This window comes from Crinia signifera, chromosome 1 (genome assembly GCF_055691185.1).
Source record: "Crinia signifera chromosome 1, ASM5569118v1, whole genome shotgun sequence".
Taxonomy (NCBI): domain Eukaryota; kingdom Metazoa; phylum Chordata; class Amphibia; order Anura; family Myobatrachidae; genus Crinia; species Crinia signifera.
This window is the reverse complement of record NC_139217.1, coordinates 208,911,138-208,936,621: the sequence shown is the minus strand read 5'-3', so window position 1 is coordinate 208,936,621 and position 25,484 is coordinate 208,911,138. Positions and strand designations below refer to the sequence as shown.

General features: G+C 43.2%; 1 protein-coding gene across 5 annotated transcripts in view; it reads left to right on the top strand.

Annotated features, from left to right (window-relative positions):
• The window catches only part of PDE4C (phosphodiesterase 4C), a 652,796-nt gene that overhangs the window by 589,463 nt on the left and 37,849 nt on the right, over positions 1–25,484 (top strand). For 4 of the 5 annotated variants that reach the window (XM_083179233.1, XM_083179234.1, XM_083179236.1 and 1 more), the window contains 4 exons: positions 5,046–5,237; positions 7,047–7,083; positions 12,857–12,930; positions 18,705–18,754. In XM_083179233.1, coding sequence (XP_083035359.1) covers positions 5,046–5,237; positions 7,047–7,083; positions 12,857–12,930; positions 18,705–18,754 — 353 coding nt within the window. Of the gene's footprint in view, positions 1–5,045; positions 5,238–7,046; positions 7,084–12,856; positions 12,931–18,704; positions 18,755–25,484 lie in introns of those variants that run through there. The other variant, XM_083179237.1, reaches the window with a different exon arrangement.

The following is a 25,484-nucleotide window of genomic DNA, read 5'->3' as shown; positions in this document are numbered from 1 at the left end:
TTTGTATGCAATAACTGTAAATAAAGGATGTACTCATATGCACACAAACACAGGTAAAGAGCAAAATACACACTTTTAATAACTTTTATATTAATTAAAGTATACAAAATGATACTCTTAATAAAGATCTACACACAAATATTATTAAAATAAAATAAACTGAGTGATTCACTGAAGTCTAGGCATGCTCACTGCAGAGAAATTGCTTCTGGGCTGCACAGACAGCAGCCCATATTAGCACTGTAGCTCTGGTGATTTGTACAGAATGGCTTCCTGTTGGAAGCTATTGCTTTCATCGCTCCATGTACTGGTAGCCCAAGAGGGGGAGGAGTTTCCAGCTCTGTGTATGATGAGCAGTAGCAGCTTCCAATAGGAAGCTACTACATGCTGAACTCCTCCCCACAGGGTTGGGCTGTTGCTATGTCTGCCCTGCTGCTTCATGGAGCCTGGTGAGAGGAGGTTACAAGCGTGTCAGAGACACAGACAGCACCAGAGCTCCGGAGGTAGGAGGGGTGCTGTCTGTCTGTGTCTCTGGTATTGTGATTTTAACTCGAGGGGCTGCAATCCTGCAGCCCTATAGCAGGAGCCGCCACTGGTCTTTTACATATTTCAGTGAACAACAGGTTGTCTCCAAAAGCGCACACCTCTAAAGTTGCAGCCTGCGGTGAAACCAAGGAGCTTTCAACAACATGCACAATTGAAGAAGAAAAGTCACCCACAATGGAAAATTGTGGGACACATTTTTCTTCTGTTGCTCTTTTACATACTTTAGCACTGCCATGTGCAAAGCCACGCCCGTTTTGCTATTAGGGCCAACTTCTTAATCTGCCCCTATGTTTTTGTTTCACAAAATAGCTTCCTACACCAGGGACGTGCAGTCAGGGGAGGCAGGGGAGGCAGAGCCTCCCCTGTCATAATGATGAAAATAATAAAAAGAAGATATTTATATATCTTCTTTTATTATTTTCATCATTTCTCCCTCTCCGGCTGCCTCCCACCCTCTTACACTGCTGCATGTGAGGGTGGGAGGCAGCGGGAGAGGTGCCTCCCGCTGTTTACATTGAAACTCCGGGCAGCGTGGGGCGGGAAGGGGTGGGCAGGGGGGCAGGGTGCAGCAATGGGCTGTAAAAGCCCATTTAAAATGAATGGGGAAGCGGCACTTATACTGGTGCCGCAATGACAGGGGCACCAGTATAAACGCACGCCCCCAGATGTGATTGGGCCAGCAGATCCAGTGCTGGATCCGCTGTCCAATCACACATGCAGGACCCGTGAGAGGATGCAGCAGCGAGGGCAGCGGGGAGTCCGGCGCCTGCTGGTAGACGGACTGCCGTTGACACTCACCGCCGTGGAGAGGACCGGCCGCCGTCACCGCCAAGAAGAGGACAGGTGAGTTCGCTGGGTGGAGGGAGGGCAGGTGGGGCACGCATGTACCGGCGGGGGGGTGCAGAACAGTCCCTGACAGTGACGTGCGGTGAGGTCAGTGCCTCCCCAGGCAATGACCTCACCGCACGTCACTGTCCTACACTGTGTATAGGTAACATCTAATTTTAAGGTTTGCATTGGAGTTCTTAACTTATTATTGCATGTCTACTCTCCCAGGGTAAAGATCCTTCTTGTCATTTAATATCTAGTCTGAACCAGATAACAGGCCACACAAGTGTGCACGTGTATTTATGTAGCTGACGGAAGAAGAGACATATTTAGCAAATTAAGTGCACCTTGAGACATTCCGACATATATAGAGATTACATGCTATAAATATCTATATCTATTTTTGTCCCATAAGGTATAAATATAGCCTGATGACCTTGTATTGTCTGCTTTACCATCTAGAAAATCATGACACACCTTTCATATCTGCAGCCTCCATTTGACTGCACGAATCACAGAAATATACCTGATACAGCTGTTTTACCAGGATGTAGAAAAATATAAAATAGCTGTATTACTTGTATTACATATGTATATTAGTACGTATTGATTTTTGTAATATAATTTCCAATGGCAAATTTTTGCCTATGGGCTGAAGCCCCCACTCCTGTGAAGCAGTCAGCATTGGCAATAACCTCCTATTGGCACAGTACCTGCCAGTCATCTGCAGGACAGGAAGTCCCATTGGAAGGTGTTCCCCTCTGGGAGACCAGGCTGCAATTAGCAAATGTCAGGGTTCCTAGCCGGATTCTATGTACTGTAGCCGTTGCAGTCTATAGAAGCCATATTTTGGACATGCACAGTCAAGCCCCCAGCACCTCTCAAAAGCATTGAGCAGGTGCTGGGGGCAGCTATCTCCTTGTTGTCTCTTCCTCTCATGCTTGGGTAGTTGCATGCCCCCAAATTAAAACAGGTAGGAGCTGCCACTGAACATTTTAGTAAACTCTGGGGGAAACATTGAGATGAATGCTGCATTTACATTTTTTTTTAACTCTGCGTTCGAGGCACCCTAACAGTCCAGGTTGTAAGGATATCTATGCTTATGCACAGGTGACTTATTTACTCAATCACTTTGATTATACCATCTGTGCAAAAGATTGGGTATCCTTAAAACCTGGACTGTTGGAGGTTGATCCTATTAGTTGCAATTAATTCACGAGTGTGCATCATTGCGGCATCGGATGCACTTTGTGGCAGAATTTGAACAAAATGCTGGCTGAAATCTGCCTGTGAAAGGTGCGAAATCGGGTGCCGTTGCCGGCATTCTGAGTAATCTTATGCATATTGAGATTGTTGCTGCTGCATCAGGGTGCAGGATCTAAGATGAGTCTTTTTCCTTCAGATGCTTCTTGCAAGCATTAGCATATTTTCTCACATCTCTGAATCAGGCCACGTGTTGGCTGTGGGTAACACTGTGCAGTGATTTTTCTCATATTCATTTTACAAATACTTGGAAATCTCTCATTTAAATAAAATTTAAAAAAAGGGCAATTTACAAATTACAGACAGCATATCAGCCCCTTGTCACGACGGACCCTAGAAATCTATTAGTAAAGGATAACACACAGTAGATATAACATCCTCTCTTTTTTTATGTCCATCTGCTTTCAATACCAGCCACATCCATGGGTAATGAGTCACTTTTAAATATGTTAAAGAGCATGGCATGTGACTGGATGTGCACAGTCATACAGAAATACCCTATCACATGCCCCTCTCTGTCCGGGAACATACTGTTATCGGAAAGACTGCAGTCTGGATGATTGATTGCGCTCAGTACAGCTGTATGATTTCTTGAAGGCACTACCCCCACTCCACACACATATATATATATATATATATACAGTATATATATATATATATATATATATATATATATATACACTACTGTTCAAAAGTTTGGGGTCATTCAGGCAATTTCATACTTTACATGAAAACTGACTTTTATTTATCAAATGAGTTGCAAAAAAAATAGAACATATAGTCAAGACATTAGCAAGATTAGAAATAATGATTTTTGTTTAAAATAAGAATTCTGTCCTTCAAACTTTGCTTTCATAAAAAAAATGCTCCTTTTGCAGCAATTACAGCATTGCGGACCTTTGGCATTCTAGCTGTTAATTTATTGAGGTAATCTGAAGAAATTTCACCCCACACTTCCTGAAGTACTTCCCACAGGTTGGATTGGCTTTATGGTCACTTATTGCATACCATACGGTCAAGCTGCTCCCACAACAGCTCAATGGGTATGGCATGACGTTGAAAAATGGAGTGAAAGCCTTCCTTATTCAAAATCCCTTTTACTTTGTACAAATCTCTCACTTTACCAGCACCAAAGCAGCCCCAGACCATCAAATTACCTCTACCATGCTTGACAGATGGTGTCCAGCATCTTTTCACTTGTCTGCATCTCACAGATCCACATTAAATTCATCTTAATAGATCATGTACCGCCCTGGCGACGAGGAGGAGATCGTGATGGATTATTGTTGAAACTGGAAACTCGCTGGATCTATCGGCTCAACACTGTGAGACCATATGGTCTCAATGAGCGACTTAATTGGAACATTTTGTTTTGAATCATGGGGGTTCTGTATTTGTGCCTAATGTCCTTGCTCAAATGCCATTGATTTATTCATTCTTTATTAAGCCTATTATAGATAAATTATCGCAGTGACATATGTCGATTGCTAGTTGAGCCTCCCCCCGTAATGCCTTGCAGCAGTTTCTGACAGTGCTGCAGCAGTCAGATATCATCTGATCCGGCGGCCGGGGACGGCTTCTCCTGCCGGCTGCTTATCCTAGCAACCGTGCATAGGGGGAAGTTGTCTGTGTACGGGCACCGCTCGCTTCCGGGGGCGGTCCCCGCCCACACCCGGCCGCCGGACGGATCAGCGTGGCACTGTAAGTATTTAATTTGTTTCCCCGCAGTTGTGCGGGTTGTTACCACTTGTGGAGGGTCACCTCCTGTCTTGAGAAAAATGTTTTAGCAACATTGAAACGTCGACCATGTGTGGGTTGACCCTCTAATTTGTCTTATAATATAACTTTCTGAAACAAGACCCTTGGAGTGACGCTGTTTTATTTCTGGCATCTACTTCATTTGGACGGCACCCAGGGCAATCATCATCATTACTCTACAGGTTGAGAGTGCCAAATCATCTCTCTCTCTCTCTCTCTCTCTCATATATATATATATATATATATATATATTCCAGATATTAGTGGCACTGCACATCATTTCAGCGTGTTATTTGCTTGGGTGCAATATCTCAGAGACAAATCCAAAGCGGTTTTGTGTTATACACAGTGGGAGCAGAGCAGAGAGCACTCACCAGGAATCACTTACCTTGAATGCTTAAACATATCCTTGTATTGTACTTACAACATATAGTTCATTGAGTTGTGCAGCTGTGTGTGTTTGTGTGGATGTGTCTGGCTATAATGTGCTTATTCAAATAAACAAACAATATGACTGAATAAAAAAAGTTTTACATATAGCTTTCTACTTGCTGGTTTATTTAATTGTGGATTTAAAATTACATGGTTAATTGCAGAAAAATCACTTCAAAGTTGTATCATTGATGAATTATGTGTGTGTTCTTTTATAGCTTTGACGTTGAGAATGGCTTATCTGCAGGCAGGAGCCCCTTGGAGTCCCAAGCTAGTCCGGGATCTGGCCTGGTTCTTCAGGGCAACTTCCCTCACAGCCAGAGAAGAGAGTCCTTTCTATACCGATCAGACAGTGACTATGACCTCTCTCCTAAAGCCATGTCCAGGAACTCGTCTATTGCCAGTGACTTGTGAGTATAACTGGGAAGACCCACTAAAGCATCAATGATGGCTACATATATAATATTTACTACAGTAACCCAAATCCATTTACATGGAGAAAGGGGGTGGGGTGTCAATAACAAGCTGTAAGCTCTGATCTAAGAAAGAAGGGCATCTTACTAAGATATTTTACTGAAGATGTTAGATGTAGTGCATCTTTAAGGATGATACGGTATGTACAATATAGAAGAGTATTTGTACACTGAGTGGCCAAATTTGCTTGACTACCAGGTGATTTTATGCTATACCGCAGATACTGCTGACATATAGAAGGTCTGAATCTGTATAAGGAATGGAGACACTAATGCAGTGTATCTCATTGTTGGCACTTGTAGCAGCGGGGAAAGCTTAAAGATATATGTATGCAGACCGATGATGGGGAAAGTCGCTGGGCTGAAATTCGCTCAGTGCATTTTCCCCACGGGAATGGATGACTTTCCATAGCAAAACGCTATGGAAACCCATCCACCTTGTCGCTCATCTGCTGATAATACCAGCAGATGAGCGGTGGTGGCTGGTGATGATGCGTAGCGGGCATCAGTGGTCATTGCTGGCCTGTACACAATGGAAGCAGCTCAAATGGCAAAAAAATTGCTGCTTTCAGCTCAAAATTGCCCACTCTATATGGGCCTTTAGCAGAATGGCTGAACTTGTGATTTGTTTGAGGATGACTGTTGTTAGGGTGAGCACTTAGTTGACCAACAGACAAGAAACTGGGTCTATTTTGTATCCAAAAACTTTAGTTAACAGAGTACATTTAAATGTTAGTTTAGAGGCAGGTCCAAATTAATGTATAGGCACACTATTCTAGGGGCCTTCAAAGCAGGGGTGGGTATTGGTAGTGTTGGGTCTTTTTTTTTTAACCAAAATTAGTCTCAAATGCAATAAGATGCAGCTAGGATGCACAAGGAGACTGTGATTAATTTGACAATTGTATACCTGTATACAGTATAAAGAACATCAGAACGTAGTATGGGAAAAAGACACTGCTCAGTCATACATACATACATATGATGCTCTTCAAATTAATGAGTACAGTCTCCTGGTGCATCCTAGCCACATTGCGTTGCGTCAAAAATATGTCTTCAGCAAAAAAGACACAAAAAAGATGCCCAACTCTCGCAAAGTCTCACAGGGTCTGGTGCGCCGATAGGAGCTGTTTGGCATGAGTTCAGCAAAGATGTACACCTCTGGAGAGCAAACTTGTACAAGTTACCTGAAGGCATCACATGTTTTTTTGCAGTAATGGGGGTGTATTCTTCTTTCAACTTCCCTATAAGAACTGTTTATGTGTTTTTTACTCCAGTCACTTTTGACTATTAAAAGAATTGGTGAGATTGGCGAATGACATTAAATTACCTATATAAGAGATACACAGGGGTGGGCTATAGGTGAAAACCTCACAAATTGTAATTTTCACTGATAAGGACAACCTGTATGTAATGCTCCTTTCAAGTAGTGTTATGTCCTCGCTACATTGGGTTTTAAACACTCTAGGAAATAAATGTCTCAGAAGCCCAGACACGCTCCTCCAAATCTATGGCAAAAAGTCTGAGTCTTAATCCAAGTGGGCTAAGGACCTTTCCGATAGCTAACCCTAATCCTCACCATAACCTCTCCCCTTACCCTAACCTACCCTTCTGCAGCCTCATTCTAACCTTGCCAAGTGCGATGGATGGATCTTACTTCGGTAGCCTATCCCAAAACGAATATGTAATACGCCAGAAACTGTGAAGACATGATGTGTGATTGCCCGTATCTGTTCTTTTCTTCTTTAGGCATGGAGAAGACATGATAGTAACTCCTTTTGCACAGGTCAGTCAATTATTTTGTATCTAAACATATATATCATAATACATTGATATATATGGAAAATATTCCATTTGAATTTACATTGAAATTATTCAAAACTGCAAAAATCTGTTGAGTGCTTAAATATAAGATTATTAAACAAGCGCAACATATTAGATGTGCCATGTAAAATCAGCTCATAGGACTCAGTGGCTGGGCTTCCTGAGACTTACCATCTACTTGGCAAGGCACACTCCAGGCTGCACTACATTGGGCGGTGTCATATGCTATAGTCAGATGCTGGGAGCAACTAATTGGCCTGGTTATCTAGGGGATTGTCAAACCAGAGCATTCCGGTTATCCTAGATAGTAATAATGTAATGTATTATATGGGAGATGGGATTGCCAGAGACTTGTCTTTTTTTTTTACAAAATACAGAAAAACTAATGGACCTCTCAGTGTCCTCCTTTTTGGATTTCATTGTTTTACCTTCCTTTGCTAGGATTTGGTAGAGATTTTAGGTGTCTCCATCACTGCAGAGGAAGTTGATTTGTCTCGCTCTTCTATCTCTAACATTTGTCGCCTGTTATTTGTTTGTTTGTCCGGGAAGCATCTGGACACTATTGGAATGATTTTGACAAAACCAAAGCGAGGTGGCTTGATTGTGTCCAGATTAGTTAACAGCCACTAAGACCCCCACCCCGATACCGTGGGCCCAAGAAGGGGTTGGGCCACTATACAACGTGGGTCAGGGAAGCAAGATATGGCTTGAACAGGTACAGAGAAGGGTGACTAAGCTAGTAAAAGGCCGGTGGGGGTGGTTACAGCAACTACTGTTAATGAATTTAAATCAAAACTGGATGCATTTTTGGCCACTAAGGGAATCCTATAGATATGGCTTATTCAAGTTACAAGTTAGATAGGTTGAACTCAATGGACTAACGTATTAATTACTATGTTACTATGTATAAGAAAACATTTTAATTAGAAGTACTTCTTTCATTTTGTTAACCTACTGTAGGCTATAAATTTGTTTACTTCAATGTCAAAGTCAGTTCTCATTATTTCTCAAAATCAATGATGGATCTTCTTCACCCAAAGGCATATTATGCCTTTTTTTTGTCCGATCGAACGATGGTCGGTGACCATATATTGATTTTTATCCCCTACGGTAAAAAAAATCAGTCTAGATTAATTTTTATTCCAGCCGATATCCACTGAATTCAGGGCGGGCGCTGATGTGATGTGACATCATCTGCCACACCTGTGTTCTCAGGTGAACGCTCAGCGTTTTTATGGGGGCACCCATAAATCACTGGACATTCCCCTGCTGCGGCTCCCTGGCCGCCCCCAGCCCTCCCTTCCCAGAGCCATTGGCTCAGCAAGTGTGAAATTTGCCGCAAACCCCAAACATTGGGGACTGGGACAAATTCAGACCCAAGCTGAATCTGAATCGGCCGATAAGTTTTTTCTCTCATAAGATTATGATGTCTGTGTTTATTTTAGCTACCCTACACACACACATCCCCTCCTTTAAGGAGAAGCTGCTTATCGGATATGTGTGTTTTATTAATGCATATAGTATGTCATGTTTATTGTATTCACTATTCCTCACAAACCCTATCGGCAACCTATTCTCTGTGGTTAAGGTTTTGCTTATGTTTGTTTTCTTTGTTTTTTGCTTAATAGTGAGGTGGTGCAGCACATGACCATTTACGCCTATGCTGCATGTGTTTAAATGTATCTCCTCTGGTCGGGTGGGGCTGTAAGCACATGATTTACTCACAAAAGCAAAATTCTCTCTCTAATGGACATAACCATGTGCACTGCAGGGGGGGCAGATGTAACTTTTGCAGAGAGAGATAGATTTGGTTGTTATTTTGTTTCTGTGCAGAGTAAATACTGGCTGCTTGATTTTTACACTGCAATATAGATATCAATTTGAAGTACAACCCCCACCCAAATCTTGCTTTCTCTGCACATGTTACATCTACCTCACTTGCACATGGTTTTGTCCAATTAAAGAGAGAATTTGCTTTTGCGAGTGAACCAGGATCAGGGCCATGATTCCCTCTTCATGATGAGAGCAACATAAAGCAGGACACATCTCCCAAATGTCCCTGCAGTCTGGACAAACCACTTACAGCCCCAAACTTTAAAATATTTGGACGATCTCGTGAGAATAAGGGCAGAGGGCAGACTGAGCTACTCTCTCCTACCTGTTTTTAAATTGAACCTTTCATTCGCTTCAACTTCTTGTCTAGTTAGACAGTCAACAGGTTGCCCCCAGGTAGACATGCAATATATCAATTTGGTCAAAAGCATGACAGGTAAAATGTTATCTGTGCTTATGGTCAACAGATTGAAAAGGTTGAGATGACAATGGTCAACACATAAACATACCTCCCAACTTGTGTCCGGATGAAATAGGGGGCGGGGTGTATGCAGATGAGGGCATGGCTTATGCTAATTAGCCGCGACCTCATTTTCATACGAGAATAGACGCTGTGCGCATGCGCACAGCGTCTATTCTACTAGATTGGGGGGTCTCCCAACTGCCACCCCCCGCAGCGGGACAATGCCTGCCGCGGGTGGGACGTCGGGACAGGACCCGAAAATCGGGACTGTCCCGACGGAATCGTGACAGTTGGGAGGTATGCATAAATGGATGACAAATGTTTATGAATTTTTTATTTATTTTTTTGCTTCATTTACCATCCACGTATTCTAGAATTTGGAATAATAAGATGTGGTGGGCACAGCAGAGCGATCCATCTTTTCCGAAGCTGGGCTAGCATCTACGTTTAAACAGAAAAAAATATATAATCCGCACAGTCAGATTGTGTATTGTAATTGCCAGATAATCCCTATGTATAATATATTGCCATTAATTCAGGCTTTATGTATGTAGTGAGGTGCTTCTAAGGAATTGGTATAATCATATATCTTTTTTTTTTCTTTTTCTTCTTTTTGTTTGCTAGCATCTACGTTTGCGGTAATCGGGTAACAGACAAATGTGGCCAAAAAAACAGTCAACATTTTAATCTATTGACCTTTTGCATGTCGACCATATGGGGTCAACCTATTTTTTGTAAACTATAACTATATTCTATATATAACTATATAATATGTGTAAATCTATTATACCACACCCCTTGAGCTCAGTTGCTGATTTTCTGTATATAACTTTGTTGGTACCCCATTGGAAATCCGTAAAACTCTGCAACATCTGAACACACAAAGGGGTCAATTCAATTAGGAGAGACTTTGTATCATGTATACGCTTACCTGTGAACTGCAAGATTCAATTAGCAATGCCAAATTGCAGGTCTCACTGTGAGGTTGTGTGACTTTTCTACAAAAAGTGACGAGACAAGAACATAAGGGGGAACCATCCTGGTCCTCACAAAAGTGACAACGGAGAGAGCAGCCATATACCGTAGTATTTCTTTTTTTTTTCAGGATGTTAGTGGGCAAAAGTACTTGAGGGTCTTAAAAAGGTGTCAGATGGCTGATCTTTTCACTTTTATATTTATGGTGGACAAATAATAGACAATTTGTTTTTTTTTTTTTTTTTTATAAAATGAAAGCATTTTTGGCATTTTGGGCCTCATAAAGATATTTGGAAAGCATTTTGTAAAAAGTTGGAATCAACTCTTTTAGTTCCCATCTACAAGATCTAAAACCTGTCACCCATAAATACCATAGCTCTACTACATGTCCCTCACCTTTTACCCATTATTGAGCTTTTTGGAGCAATTCATCCAACATCTGCCGTGTCTTTATTAGCCCAATTATGCTGTGTAAAGTTCTCCAAGTGTGTGATTATTTATTGGCAGGGTGCACTAGAAGTTATGGACCGTGTCCTGAAATTTTCTGTCTTAAAATAAAGTGTTTCACTACCACTACAGTAGGTGCACATGGAGGGATCTGGTGATTTGGTCTACAGCATTATGGTCGACAGACATTAGGCAGACACCAGTATGGGAAAAGGTCGACATGGTTCTAGGTCGAAAGGTCATTAGTTCGACAGGTCGTTAGTTCGACAGGTCATTAGTTCGACACTGTCTAGGTCGACAGTCAAAAGGTTGATATGGAGTTTTTCACTGTGTTGACATTCAGGTGAAAAAACGGATGTTGACCTTTTGACTGTCGACCTAGACAATGTCGAACTAATGACCTGTCGAACTAGCGACCTGTCTAACTAATGACCTTTCGACCTAGAACCATGTCAACCTTTTCCCATGTCAACCTAATGGTGTCGACCCAATGACTGTCAACCATAATGCTGTAGACCCAATGATCCCAACCCCACATGGAATGCAAGTATGGAATTTAATTGAAAATTCAATTTGTTGTGAGAACAGTGCATAGGAGCCAATTCACACCTAATTGAAATGACTCCTTAGATTCCATCTCCCCAACAGGTCCCAAACAATGGAAATGAGGGAAGCTTAGTTCATCTGATAGGTGATCTGGCCCTGATTGTCAGCTTGAAAAGTGTCTGCCTGAGAAGAAGAATGGTGATTGGTCTTAATTCAGCATGAGTTGTAGTTTTGCGAGTAATCGCAAAACTACAGCTCCTTACACTGGCATGCGGGGGGCTGCCCAGCACAGGACAAGGCTTCCCTGCATGCTGGGTCCCTCCCCGCGCTGTGGTTGTAAAATCTTGCAATTGCATCCCAGAGATGCAAATGCTTCGCTGGATATTGAAGCTCTTGCATTTAGGGTAGTTGCCTTTCCTGCACAGCATAGCTTGCGAAGGCATGCCCACAATTTTTTCATTGCAGCGAATGCGTGTGACGTCATGCAGCTGCCACAACCTGCCCTGCATACAATCTGGACAAGCCTCTGTTGATCAGATTGTGCCCTCCCCCAACGCTGTGTCAATGCCCACAAAATGCTGCACAGACACCGAAATCCCACCCTACTGTACCTCTTGCGGCACATTGACTGCGGTCACATTTTTTAAAATTTGCCTTACAATGAAGTCTGAATTGGGCCCATTGTTCAAAATGGTCAAGATCATTTTGCACTGCAGGTGGGCCAGATGTACTGTAACATGTGCAGTGAGAGTTAGAATTAGGGGAGTTATTTTGTTTTTGTGCAGGGTGCTTTATTGTTACACTGCAATTTAGATTTCAGTTTCAACACACCCCACCCAAATGAAATATCTGCACGTTACATCTGCCCCACCTGCAGTGCTAATGGTTTTGTCCACTTTGAGAACAATTTGCGCTGCGACTAAGTCTGAATTAGACCCAATTAGCAATATAGTCACCGATTCCTGCCATCCTCTCAGGCGAACGCTCTACCTCTGATGTGTTTTAGAAACAGCCTTTACAAACTGTATTCTTAGGTGTAAATGTATGCTGTTCTCACAGCTGAAGGCAGTACAAATTAGCATGACTGGAAAAATATGAATTTAAGAAGTAGCTTATTGTAGACACCTTGCTGCTTAGGTAGTAAATGGGAACTGCAGAGGATGCATGTGACATGTATAATTGTGTGCTGCTGTCAAAACACCATTTCCCTAATGGAAAATGTGAATTATTTCCCACGCTGAAGTGCTGCAGCTGGGAAGTTTAAGTGCTCCAATATTTTACAGGGGCACCAGAATGGACTTTAGAATAAGGACTACGAAACTAGCTAGTACTGTAACTGTTATAGGAGCTTTGTTATAAGTAAGAAAATGAGCAAGTAGTGTTTTAATCCTAACGTTACTTACTTAATTCCAAATGAATTACTATCAATGGTGTTGAACATTTCAGTATTAAGCTGTGTATCTGCTTATAGGTGCTGGCTAGCCTGCGGACGGTGAGGAACAACTTTGCAATGTTAACGCATCTACAGGACAGAGTATCTAACAAGTGAGTCTTTTTTTACGTTTAACAAGTGCTATGGTTGTGACACAGTGGGTGAGATTCAATAGGATGAGAGATTCAGAAAGTGAGAGAGTTGGTAAAGAAATCTCCAGTTTTTTTAAAGCGGTAATCATTTACACTGCAAAACTAGTTTGATTTTGAAGTGCAAATGATTGCCGCTTTAAAAAAACTGGAGATTTCTCACAAAATCTCTCACTTTCTGAATCTCTCATCCTATTAAATCTCACCCATTGTGTTTGTCTTATGCAGGAAGCCCGCTGCATTTATCCGCGAGTCTCGCGGCTTCTGCGGCCACACACACAAACTCCCCCTCACTCCAAAAACAGAGTGAAGGGGAATCGGCGTATGTGGGAGGGTCAGTTAAATGCTGACTGGGTGAGCGGTAACAGCGAGCAGGCAGCACTGCTCACTGTCACCGCTTGCCCCACCATTGAATACACCCCACAAACGCAGAAGTTTTCTTTGTGTTGACATAGATTGTAGGGAAATAAATCATTGTGCATAAATAAAAAGAAAAAAAAAAGAAATAAATAAATCAGCAACAATTTACAGTGTCCTGCAGACATATTTCGGCCAAAGCATTAACCCTCTGACCAGTCAGCCTGGCCAGGGGCCCTGGGGGAGTGGGGACCCCCCCCAATAAAGGGGTCCCCCCCCCTCCAGGACTTACCTGACCAGGCTGAAGCCTGGTGCTGTCCTCGATGCCCCTGGGTGGTGGGCATCGAGCTGATCTTGGTGTAAAAAAAAAGATGAATAAACTATTGTTTTAAACTGTGGAACTATGAGTCCCAGCAAGCCTCCCCTGCAAGCTGGGACTTGGAGAACCACAAGTCCCAGCCTGCGGGGCATTAAAGGGCCCGCTGGGTCTTGTAGTTCCACAGTAAAAAAAATTGTTAAATAAATACACACTGACACCTGAAAAATAAAAGTTTAATACATACATTACACACACACTGATACTTACCTATCTTGATCCCGTAGGTAGGTCCCAGAGTCTTGATCCAGTGCCTTGTCCTGGTTCCGGATCATGTCGTCATTCTTCACCATGTCGATCTTCATGTCGGCGTCAGGTCCGGGTCCGAAGAAATCCATGGTGGACCTGTGGAAGGAAATCCAACTCACCCAGGTCCTCCATGGAAGTTCTTCTGGCTTGGTCCGACGTAGTCCAGGGCTTCTTCCTCCTTCTCTTCTTGCTTCTTTTTCAAGCTGCCGGCGACTCCAGCAAGCTCCCCGACTGTCAGAGCCGCAGAGATCCTTCCTCCTCGGCGTCTGTACTCAGAATGAATTCTGGCCAATCAGGAGCTGACTTTCCTGGCTCCTGATTGGCCGCTAGGCGGCTCCTGATTGGCCAGAATTCATTCTTAGTACAGACGCCGAGGAGGAAGGATCTCTACGGCTCTGACAGTCGGGGAGCTTGCTGGAGTCGCCGGCAGCTTGAAAAAGAAGCAAGAAGATGGAAGAAGGAAGAAGCCCTGGACTACGTCGGACCAAGCCAGAAGAACTTCCATGGAGGACCTGGGTGAGTTGAATTTCCTTCCACAGGTTTACCATGGATTTCTTCGGACCCGGACCTGACGCCGACATGAAGATCGACATGGTGAAGAATGACGACATGATCCGGAACCAGGACAAGGCACCGGATCAAGACTCTGGGACCTACCTACGGGATCAAGATAGGTAAGTATCAGTGTGTGTGTAATGTATGTATTAAACTTTTATTTTTCAGGTGTCAGTGTGTATTTATTTAACTATTTTTTTTACTGTGGAACTACAAGACCCAGCGGGCCCTTTAATGCCCCGCAGGCTAAGACTTGTGGTTCTCCAAGTCCCAGCTTGCAGGGGAGGCTTGCTGGGACTCATAGTTCCACAGTTTAAAACAATAGTTTATTCATCTATTTTTTTACACCAGTATCAGCCCGGTGGCCACCGCACAGGACCACCAGGGACAGCACCAGGCTTCAGCCTGGTCAGGTAAGTTCTGGAGGGGGGGGGACCCCTTTATTGGGGGGGTCCCCACTCCCCCAGGCCAGGCTGACTGGTCAAAGGGTTAATGCTTTGGCCGGGGGGACTTGTATAAAAAGTCTCCCCCCGGCTGTGGCATTACCCTGCTGGCTGGTTTGGCCTGGGGCTGGTTCTTAAAATACGGGGGACCCCTAGTCATTTTGTCCCCCGTATTTTGGGAACCAGCCCCGGACCTGGAGCCTGGGGCTGGTTGTTAAATATCGGGGAACCCCTATTTGTCGGGTTCCCTGATTTTTAATTACCGGCCCCGTCTCTTTCAGCCTGGTGCTGGTTACAGCTGTGGGGGGGACCCCACGCTGTTTTTTTATTTTATTTAATTTTCTATTTTTTTTTACACCTTGGAGCCTGCACGGATCTGACTGATCCATGCAGACTGCCTCTACTAATTCGTATTAGCGGCCGTATATATGGCCAGCTAATACGAATGGTTACACCATCGGAGGGTTACAAAGCAGTCGTATATGACTGCTTTGTAAATCCCCCTCCGGAACACGACTTTGCATACGACTGAAACAGTCGTATGCAGTCGTAGGGGAAATACTAATACGAAAAACTAGGTTTTTCATATTAGTAAATTTCCCCTTCTGATACAAGTGGAAGGAGAATGAACAGAATTCCGAGACACTTTGAAGGTATCAATCCTTCTTTTTTTTAAATCTCACCCATTGTGTTTGTCTTATGCAGGAAGCCCGCGGCATTTATCCGCGAGTCTCGCGGCTTCTGCGGCCACACACACAAACTCTCCCTCACTCCAAAAACAGAGTGAAGGGGAATCGGCGTATGTGGGAGGGTCAGTTAAATGCTGACTGGGCGAGCGGTAACAGCGAGCAGGCAGCACTGCTCACTGTCCCTGCTCGCCCCACCATTGAATACACCCCACAAACGCAGAAGTTTTCTTTGTGTTGACATAGATTGTAGGGAAATAAATCATTGTGCATAAATAAAAAGAAAAAAAAGAAATAAATAAATCAGCAACAATGTACAGTGTCCTACAGACATATTTCGGAATATATGAAATAAGAACCATGCACTTTCATTATTAATGAATAGGCAAAGGCTAAGACTAGGAAAGTGATGTAACCAGTAAATATCCTTGCTTATTATTTATCACTTTCCCTGTATGAATAGATTCATTATGGGCATCAGACATATGGGATTGTAGGCCCAACTAAGGGCGTTTTAGCTCTATACTGATTTTCTATACCTACACTAAAATGATGTCAATAAATTGAATATTTTGTAATCAAGCTCAATTACCACTCCTCACATGCTTATGGACACTCCTGTGTTTCCATGCAGTACAACATTGTGTAATAAGTTTACATTTTGTGTACATTTTGTGTGGACAGTGAACTACGACACAGTTGCCGTCATGATCAGCCATCTGTCTCATGCAAATCTGTATATAGCTTGTCTCTTTTCTCACAAAAAGAGTTAAGGCCTAATTCACAATTGAATGCTGATGTGCAAATTTGCAGATTGAATAACTGCACACGCGTACAGATCATAGTGCGCATTCGCAAGGGTTAAATAGTGCGCATGGGTCATAAACACATTGTGGCTGGAGGCTGACTGACAGGAATCCAACATTAAGGGGTGGACCCGAAGTGTCTAAATAGAAGCAGTCGTGCCCTGGTGTCTTAAGGGAGGGTCTGTGACGTCAGTGCTGGCCTCAATCATCCTGTCTCTGTCGCAGATGATCGGTAGGGTCAGACTTACTCACATTTGCATAGACTGGAGAAATCATTCGATGTTACATAAATTGCGTACGGATTTGCAAGTGTATAGCAATCTGCGATAATTTCGCAATTAATTCACAGATTTACACAGAATGGCTTTTCTATCTGGATCCATGCAGGATTTCTTTCTGACTGATCCGTGCAGGCTTCAGGCAAATATGCCTGGAAATGAGGTCTATTTTTCGTAACCGTAACCCAATTCAGCAGTACGAATAATTGTAAATGAGCATATCAGATAGAACTCTATGGCCATGTACGGACTAGTTCTATCGGTGGTATACTCATTTGTACAGCTGAATTCTGCTGAAGTTGCTATTTGTAAAAATGGCAAATCAGCCGAATTCGGCTGTTTGTAAATTATCAAATTGAATGGGTAAATCCACCCCCCCCTTGTCTCGGAATTCTGTTCATTCTCCTTCCACTTGTATCAGAAGGGGAAATTTACTAATATGAAAAACCTAGTTTTTCGTATTAGTATTTCCCCTACGACTGCATACGACTGTTTCAGTCGTATGCAAAGTCGTGTTCCGGAGGGGGATTTACAAAGCAGTCATATACGACTGCTTTGTAACCCTCCGATGGTGTAACCATTCATATTGGCTGGATATATATATGGCCGCTAATACGAATTAGTAGAGGCAGTCTGCAAGGTGTAAAAAAAATAGAAAATTAAATAAAATAAAAAACCAGCGTGGGGTCCCCCCCACAGCTGTAACCAGCACCAGGCTGAAAGAGCCGGGGCCGGTAATTAAAATTCAGGGAACCCGACAAATAGGGGTTCCCCGATTTTTAACAACCAGCCCCAGGCTCCAGGTCCGGGGCTGGTTCCCAAAATACGGGGGACAAAATGACTAGGGGTCCCCCGTATTTTAAGAACCAGCCCCAGGCCAAACCAGCCAGCAGGGTAATGCCACAGCCGGGGGGAGACTTTTAATACAAGTCCCCCCGGCCAAAGCATTAACCCTTTGACCAGTCAGCCTGGCCTGGGGGAGTGGGGACCCCCCCAATAAAGGGGTCCCCCCCCCCTCCAGGACTTACCTGACCAGGCTGAAGCCTGGTGCTGTCCCTGGTGGCCCTGTGCGGTGGCCACCGGGCTGATACTGGTGTAAAAAAATAGATGAATAAACTATTGTTTTAAACTGTGGAACTATGAGTCCCAGCAAGCCTCCCCTGCAAGCTGCGACTTGGAGAACCAAGTCTTTTTCAAGCTGCCGGCGACTCCAGCAAGCTCCCCGACTGTCAGAGCCGCAGAGATCCTTCCTCCTCGGCGTCTGTACTAAGAATGAATTCTGGCAAATCAGGAGCCGCCTAGCGGCCAATCAGGAGCCAGGAAAGTCAGCTCCTGATTGGCCAGAATTCATTCTGAGCATATCATCCTTTTTTTTTTTACACTAAAGCCTGCACGGATCTGACTGATCCGTGCAGGCTAAAGCCAAATACGACAGGAACATCAAGGTGTATTTTCCTGTCGTATTTTCGTGCCTGTTTTACACCAATTAGCAGCCGTATTATCAATACGGCTGCTCAGTAAATCAGGAACCACCATTCTTTTGAATGGTGATTCCTGTCGTATCCTATCAATGGTGTAGACATTCGTATTTGTAAATACAAATATGAATGTCCCATCATTAGGAATACGAATTGTTGTATTTTCGGGATAGTAAATCCCGAAAATACAAATGTGTAAAAAATAGGTGTATTTCTGCCTACGAATACACCTATTTTTTACGAATCCATATTGGTAAATTTGTCAAGTGTCAAGTTCTGTTGCTGTCACATGGAAGGGTACTTTGAGCCTCCCTGTGAATTTTCACTCCCAGGAAACAATATATGAAAAAAAGATCAAAATTGCAACTAGCATATCATCCTTTATATAAAAATGGTAATATAAAAAATATGCTTTTACAGTACAACATAGCACTTCAAGTATATCACAAAAATATACAAATGTCTAGAACTTTGAGGGTATCAATCCTTCTTTTTTTTTCTTTTTTTTAGGCGATCATCTGGAAGCAACCCACCCACGACCTGTAAACCAAATTTATCTGGTAAGTAGTAAATGCAAAACAACTACTCTTAAAACTATGATACGTAGTCTATAATGTAAGCATTATTAAATCTAAAATGTCCTTTACTATAACAACAGCCATTTCAAATGGTTTTACCATGGTGTTCTACCCTTTTGCCACCGAATGTACACGCCAGCCCATATGGTTACTCTGGTTAGTGGCCACTCACTGTAGAACCATGTGTGGTGGTTGACACTATGAGAATAAAGGCAGGAATAGAGAAGTATTTGTACTTATATCATTAATGGTGCAAACAGAAACTGGAGTATCACCTCAAAGGAGGAACAGCCATGCACTTTTAGCTTTCATTACAATAAAGGAAAGATTTGACATGCTACAAAAAAGTATTGGAGGATTTTAATTCATCATCAATATTATTTAAAAAGGTGGAACTATGTCCTAAAACCACAGCAGTCAGCCATTTGCTTGTATGGTCTAATTTTAGTAAGTAGACCTCACACCCTTTTTAAGACAAACACTATAAGTAATATCTGTAAGGTGTACTAAGATATATATGTTAGGCAATTAATGCTGAAGTGTAATCCGTGATAACTGCCGATTTATCAGGGCTAATTGGTTAGCCCCATGCGAATCCATTAGCTGTAGTAATTTAATGTGGCTAATTGGATAACGCCCTAAATATTTTCTTACATTTGTAAAATGTTTTAGAAGACATAATATCACAGTACAGAAAATAGCACAAGATAACGAAACTTGTGACTGAGGGAGCTCCTGCTTCTGTTCTATACATGTTTTGGTATATATTGGTTTAGAACATATTGTTTGTTTCTTGAGCATGAATGACACCACTTTACACAGTGGAAAAAGAGAGGAAACAATTGACGTCAGACATTCCTTTAAAAATACCACAGAACTTGTATCCTGAGGACTATTCCACTCTCTGGAGGCCCCACGAACCTTTCACTTCCTGCAAACAACCCCATAAAAATGGGAAAATGTTGTTTATTTTAACCCATACAATCTGTTCAAAGTATTGATTCTACCTCATTTGTGGCCAGCTCCCTTAAATACAACCGATGCAGTTTGACCATGTATTGCACTTCTATGTTGACCCCAAGAAAGGCAATCATAGCAGAGCAGTTATTTAAAAGTACAGGAGCAGTATGTCTTCAGTGATTAAATGATTATGAAGAGGACAGTGATGACAAGATCATTTAATGTAATCATGCAGTGTCCTGAGCACAGGATGTACAACGTTCCCAAATAGCAGGTTTAATTAGTTATTACTTTTCTAAAATTATGTATAAGGCAAACTATTTTACAGACCTTGCTACATTTATCTAAACCACAAGACATCATACCTCCTAACATGACCCATTCCAGGAGGGACACAATGCTCTGCTCTTGGACTTCCTTCTTAATGTATGATTGCCATCACCTGATTTGAACAAGTTAATGCTGCTTTTACGTCGCAAAATTCCAGGTCGCACCCCGTATAAGGACGTGGGTCCATTCCAGGAGCGACCCAGCATTTGCTCTAACTGGGGCTCACAGCGACCCAGCTTATTGTCATTCAGGGGGGCGGAGTGGCGGTGCGTCAGGGTGGAGGCGGCACTAAGGTAACGCTGCTGCCTCCTCTACAGAAGTCTTTCGGCCCGGGTTACCCATTTACATTGTTCAGCAAACTGCCTCCTCTGCAGAAGTCTCTCGGCCTGGGTTACCCGTTTACATTGTTCAGCAAACCGGGTCTGACCCGAATAGACCCTTCTTTTTACCCGGGTCAGATTCCCAAATGGCTGGACCCAGTATTTTTCAAAAAGGCCTTTTCACACCGCACAGTGACCCGGGTCGGCCTGGCAGTAACCCAGGTCGAACCTAGGTTATATATGCGGTGTGAAAGGGCCCAGTATAAGTGATAAGAAAGGTGTTTCAACACAGGTGATGGTAATCATATAGTAAGAGGACAGTCCAGAAATAGAGCATTGTGTCCCTCCTGGATAGGGTCATGTTTGGAGTTATGAGACTTGACAGAACTTCAGATTTGCCAAACATTGTTCATTTCTGTTAACTGAGAGTATATATATATATATATATATATATATATATATATATATATATCTCAATACAGGGGTGAGTAGCAAATCCTCATCAATGCATATATGTAGCGGTGCCTACCATGTCCTCAATGAGGATACAAACAAACGACCGGGGGTGGCACTCAGCAAATAAGAAGTCTCAGAAGCAGAGATACATCAACGTTTCGAACTCTTTACTTCAGTTTGTCATAAGGATATAAACATACATACAAGACAATGCAATATTTATACATACCACCTTTTGCGCTGAACAAATCACCAAGTCCGTCTCCATTCCCGCCGGGCAGGTGATGTCATGAGCAGCAATGACGCACACCCAGGTGCGTCAGTGCCCGGCGTCATCACGTCCTACAGGGGATGGAGGCGTGGTCGTCTCACCATGGCAACAAGACCCAAACAGGAAATAAAATCTCCTGTTGGCACAATATAGCATATCACACAATGGCCCTTATTCTGATCGGTGCGGCCGGATCCGAATATGCGGCCAGGACCGTGCGTGCGAAACCCCGCCTTCCATACGGATCGCCAACTCCGTCCGTACGCGGTAAGAAGCTGGCCGAACGGACCGCACGTGTATTTTTCATGGAATACGCCTCCTCCATCTCAGGGAACCTCCCCCATCATTCGATGGTCGCAGACCATCGAATGCAGGACCGAGTGATCCACCAGCTCCCGCAACCTCAGACCACACGGACATTTTTCCGTGCAAAAGCAGGGATCTGGGCGGGAAGCTGACATCCGGCGATGTCATATGTCCGCCCCCTACACGTGCGTCACGGCCGCATTACCATACGTACGCCCAGCGTTTGCATGGGAACGCCCATGAAACGTGGGGCGTATGCATATGGTAATGAGCCCAAATAGCCCTTCACGCCCCTCTCCACCCCCTGTTCGGAGTGTTCACATTTCATGCGGGATTTGGCCGTACGCCCCGCTCGCACATGCGCAGAGACGCCTCTGCACATGCGCAGACACAAAACATCGGCGGCACGAACACACGCGGATATTACCACACCAACCAGAATAAGGGCCAATGTTGCACAAAAGACTGTGAATAATAATACAAATAACCACATAGAGAAATAACAATAAATACACATAGACACATAAAAAAACTTGATAGAAAATCAGATCTTGCAAACAATGTGGACGCACATAAGTATCATACGACATTTAAATATAGCAATATAATTAAAATTATTACCTGAGGCAAGAGATACAGTAATACATGTAAATACATCATACACATGGAGGAGCTAGCTAAAGTGGATGGTAACTTATAAGAAGCAGTGAAGCCCCTTGAACTCGTTAAGACCTTTAGGAGCTATGGTCCCAAGGCGCTGAATCCACTGTGCCTCACATTTGAGCAGCTGTAGTGAATGATTACCCCTGCGTGCTGATGCTGGTACGTGATCAATTATCATGTACCGAAGCATCGGCATTGTATGACGGGCTTCTAGGAAATGCCACGCCACCGGCTGGTCACTCAAACCTTTTTTGAGGGCTTTCATTGATTAGTGTCTATGTCCAGCCATCCTCTCCCTGAGGGTGCGATCTGTCTTGCAAAAAATAATTTAGGGAGCAGGGACAAGAAATCATATATACAATGTAACGTGCGGTACAGCTAACTCTATGCCTGAGAATAAAACGTTTTCCACTAGAGGGATGGCAGAAGGAATCCCCAGTAATGAGGGCCCTGCATGTAATACAATTGAGGCATCGGAAGCAACCAGGACGCAAACCAATAAATTGTTCTCTACTGTGTTCCTGAAGTTTAGATACATCAGTCTTAAAAACCATGTCACGCACACTCCTGCCGAGTGTAACATGGCATGATTGTGGTGTCTGATAAAGTCAAGGTGGCATCCATCTGCACCAAGGGCCAGAGTTTTTTGGTGGCAACATTAATGTCTGGGCTAGCAACACTAAAATGGTTGACCCAGGGCAACCTATTGCTCGCATGTGTCTTCTGTTTATAAACCAACAGGGAGTCTCTAGACTTCAACATAGCCTTCTGTTTAGCATCCGAGAGTAAGGTGGCATCGTAACCTCTAGCCAAAAATTTATCCGACATGATATTAATCTGCTGTTCAGCCAGTGCATCCGTGCTGCAGATTCTTCTTGCATGGAGGAACTGCGAATAGGGCAAGCTAAATTTGCTGAATTTAGGGTGACAGCTTCTGGCATGTAAAACAGTATTCCGGTCGGTTGGTTTAGTGAAAACCGAAGTTTCCACTATCCCTTCCTTGACAGTTAAAGCAACATCCAAAAAATTGACCGACACTGTGTCGACAGAAAAAGTAAATTTAACCGGACTGGATGTTTTATTGTGTGTATCAATCAGGTCAACAAAATTATCGTGGGGACCGGTCCAAATCATAAATAAATCTTCGATTTAACGCGCATAAATAAAGATGTTGCCCGGTATATCGAGGTTACTGAAGAATACATCCCTTTCAACTTCCATCAAAATTGATCCCCCTCGCACAACCAATGACCTGTAGATGGAATGATTTATCGTAAAGGAAGTAATTATGGGTCAGAACCAATTCGAGCAGTGAGAGCACGAAATCAACATTTGGACCAGTATAGTTAGTATTATCCCAGAGAAGTCCAGTATTATCCCAGAGAAGTCGCTCCACAGCCATCAAACCAGCCTCATTCGGAATTACCGTATATAGGCTGGTAACATCAATGCTACATAAAAAGCTGTCCTTGGGTACCAGATGTATCTCACTTAAAGCATTCAAAAACGCTGTGGTGTCTAAAAGGTGGCCTTTGGCAGCTCTAATGCATGGATGCATGGCCATATAATCAACAGGTCATCGATGTAGCTTCTGTACATCAAGACCTGTGGTTTTAGGACCCTTTGATTGAAAAATAATTTTTGTTCAATGCTATGCATGAACAAGTTTGCATATGAGGGGGCTACCGCCGCCCCCATAGTACACCCAGACACTTGGAGGTAAAACTTCCCTTCAAAGAGAAAATATTTTTTTGTTAAAATAAATTTCAAATACAAATTCACTGGGGGAATATATATATATATATGTATATTAACCGGCACTCTTCGCATAAAGATTAATGCTGTTACCCGGTGCATATCCTCAAGCAATCTGCCAGAAACATAGCTATCCAATCCGACTGCACACTAGGGTGATCACTCAAGAAATTAGCTGATGTCCACACAGCGTGTAGATAGCAACGTTTCAATGTTTTTAATACATTTTTATCAAGCTTGATAAAAATGTATTAAAAACATTGAAACGTTGCTATCTACACGCTGTGTGGACATCAGCTAATTTCTGGAGTGATCACCCTAGTGTACAGTCTAATTGGATATCTCATATATATTTGGCTACATCTGTCACTCAAAGTGTGTGAGTGTGTGTATAACAGGAGGGACACATTGCTCTGTTTCTGGACTTCTCCCTTAATTAATGATTGCCAGCACCTGTGTTGAAGCACCTTTCTAATCAATTAATAACATGTGTGAAACAGGTGATGGCAATCATACATTATGAGGGAAGTCCAGAAACAGAGCAATGTGTCCCTCCTGGAGAAGGTCATTTTGGGAGGTATGTGACTGACTCACATGACAGAGAACCAGCCCAGTGAGCCCACAGTGCCAGACATCCTCTGCCTCCCCATGTTGCCCAGCAAAGACACTGCAACATGGGGAGGCAGAGGATGTCTGGCACTGTGGGCTCACTGGGCTGGTTCTCTGTCATGTGAGTCAGTCACATACCTCCCAACATGACCCTCTCCAGGAGGGACACACGATTCGCGCCCCCCCCTGTGACCCCGCGATTCGCGGCACCCCCCCCGCGACCCCTCCCACGATTCGCGGCAAACCCCCCCCCCCCCCCCCGCGACAAATGTCACTGTACCATCAACACTATCAATGTACATCTTACTCTGTAACCGCTTTTTAATTAAACAAAACAATACACACCCCCTTCCAAATCATATGCTCTCTATTTAACACATTTCCCCTATAACTCAAGTTGCAATACAGGCATCTTTCATACAATTCTAACCATATTTCTCACAATACAAACGTTCACAAATTAAGGGGGCGCAGCCCCTTACGACGGTGTGAAGAGCGCCCGTAGGGCGCGATGAATCACCTAGTCTATATGTGTATATATATATATATATAACTCACCAGCTACAGACAACCGTTGGGGTGCTCATCAAGGATCACACCAGGCAAAGTGCAATCCAACAATACTCTGCAGAAAGTCCCAGGTCAAAGGGACAAGGAGCACTCTCCAGATAATTAAAGTTACTTTATTGATCCATAAACATACCAAGTGATGCTGTCAATCAATTAGGTGTCAAACTATACAAACAATCTGACATTTCAGTCCAGAGCGCGAACCTTTATCAAGGAAACAACAGTATTATTTCCAATACATACGGAAAGGAGGAAAGGAATGGGAGCCACAGGTACAATCCCCGGGCCCCGTTATATATAACCATTCTATCCTAATTAAATTGTGCACTCCATATCATGGAATGCATGACATTACTTCCGGTCATATCCTGGGATGTCTGTGGTGGGACTGAGAAAATAGTTAGTATGTAAGATAAGGAGAAGGAAGGAGTGGGAGAAGGACCGTACAGAAGTTTGGTTCTGAGAACTATAA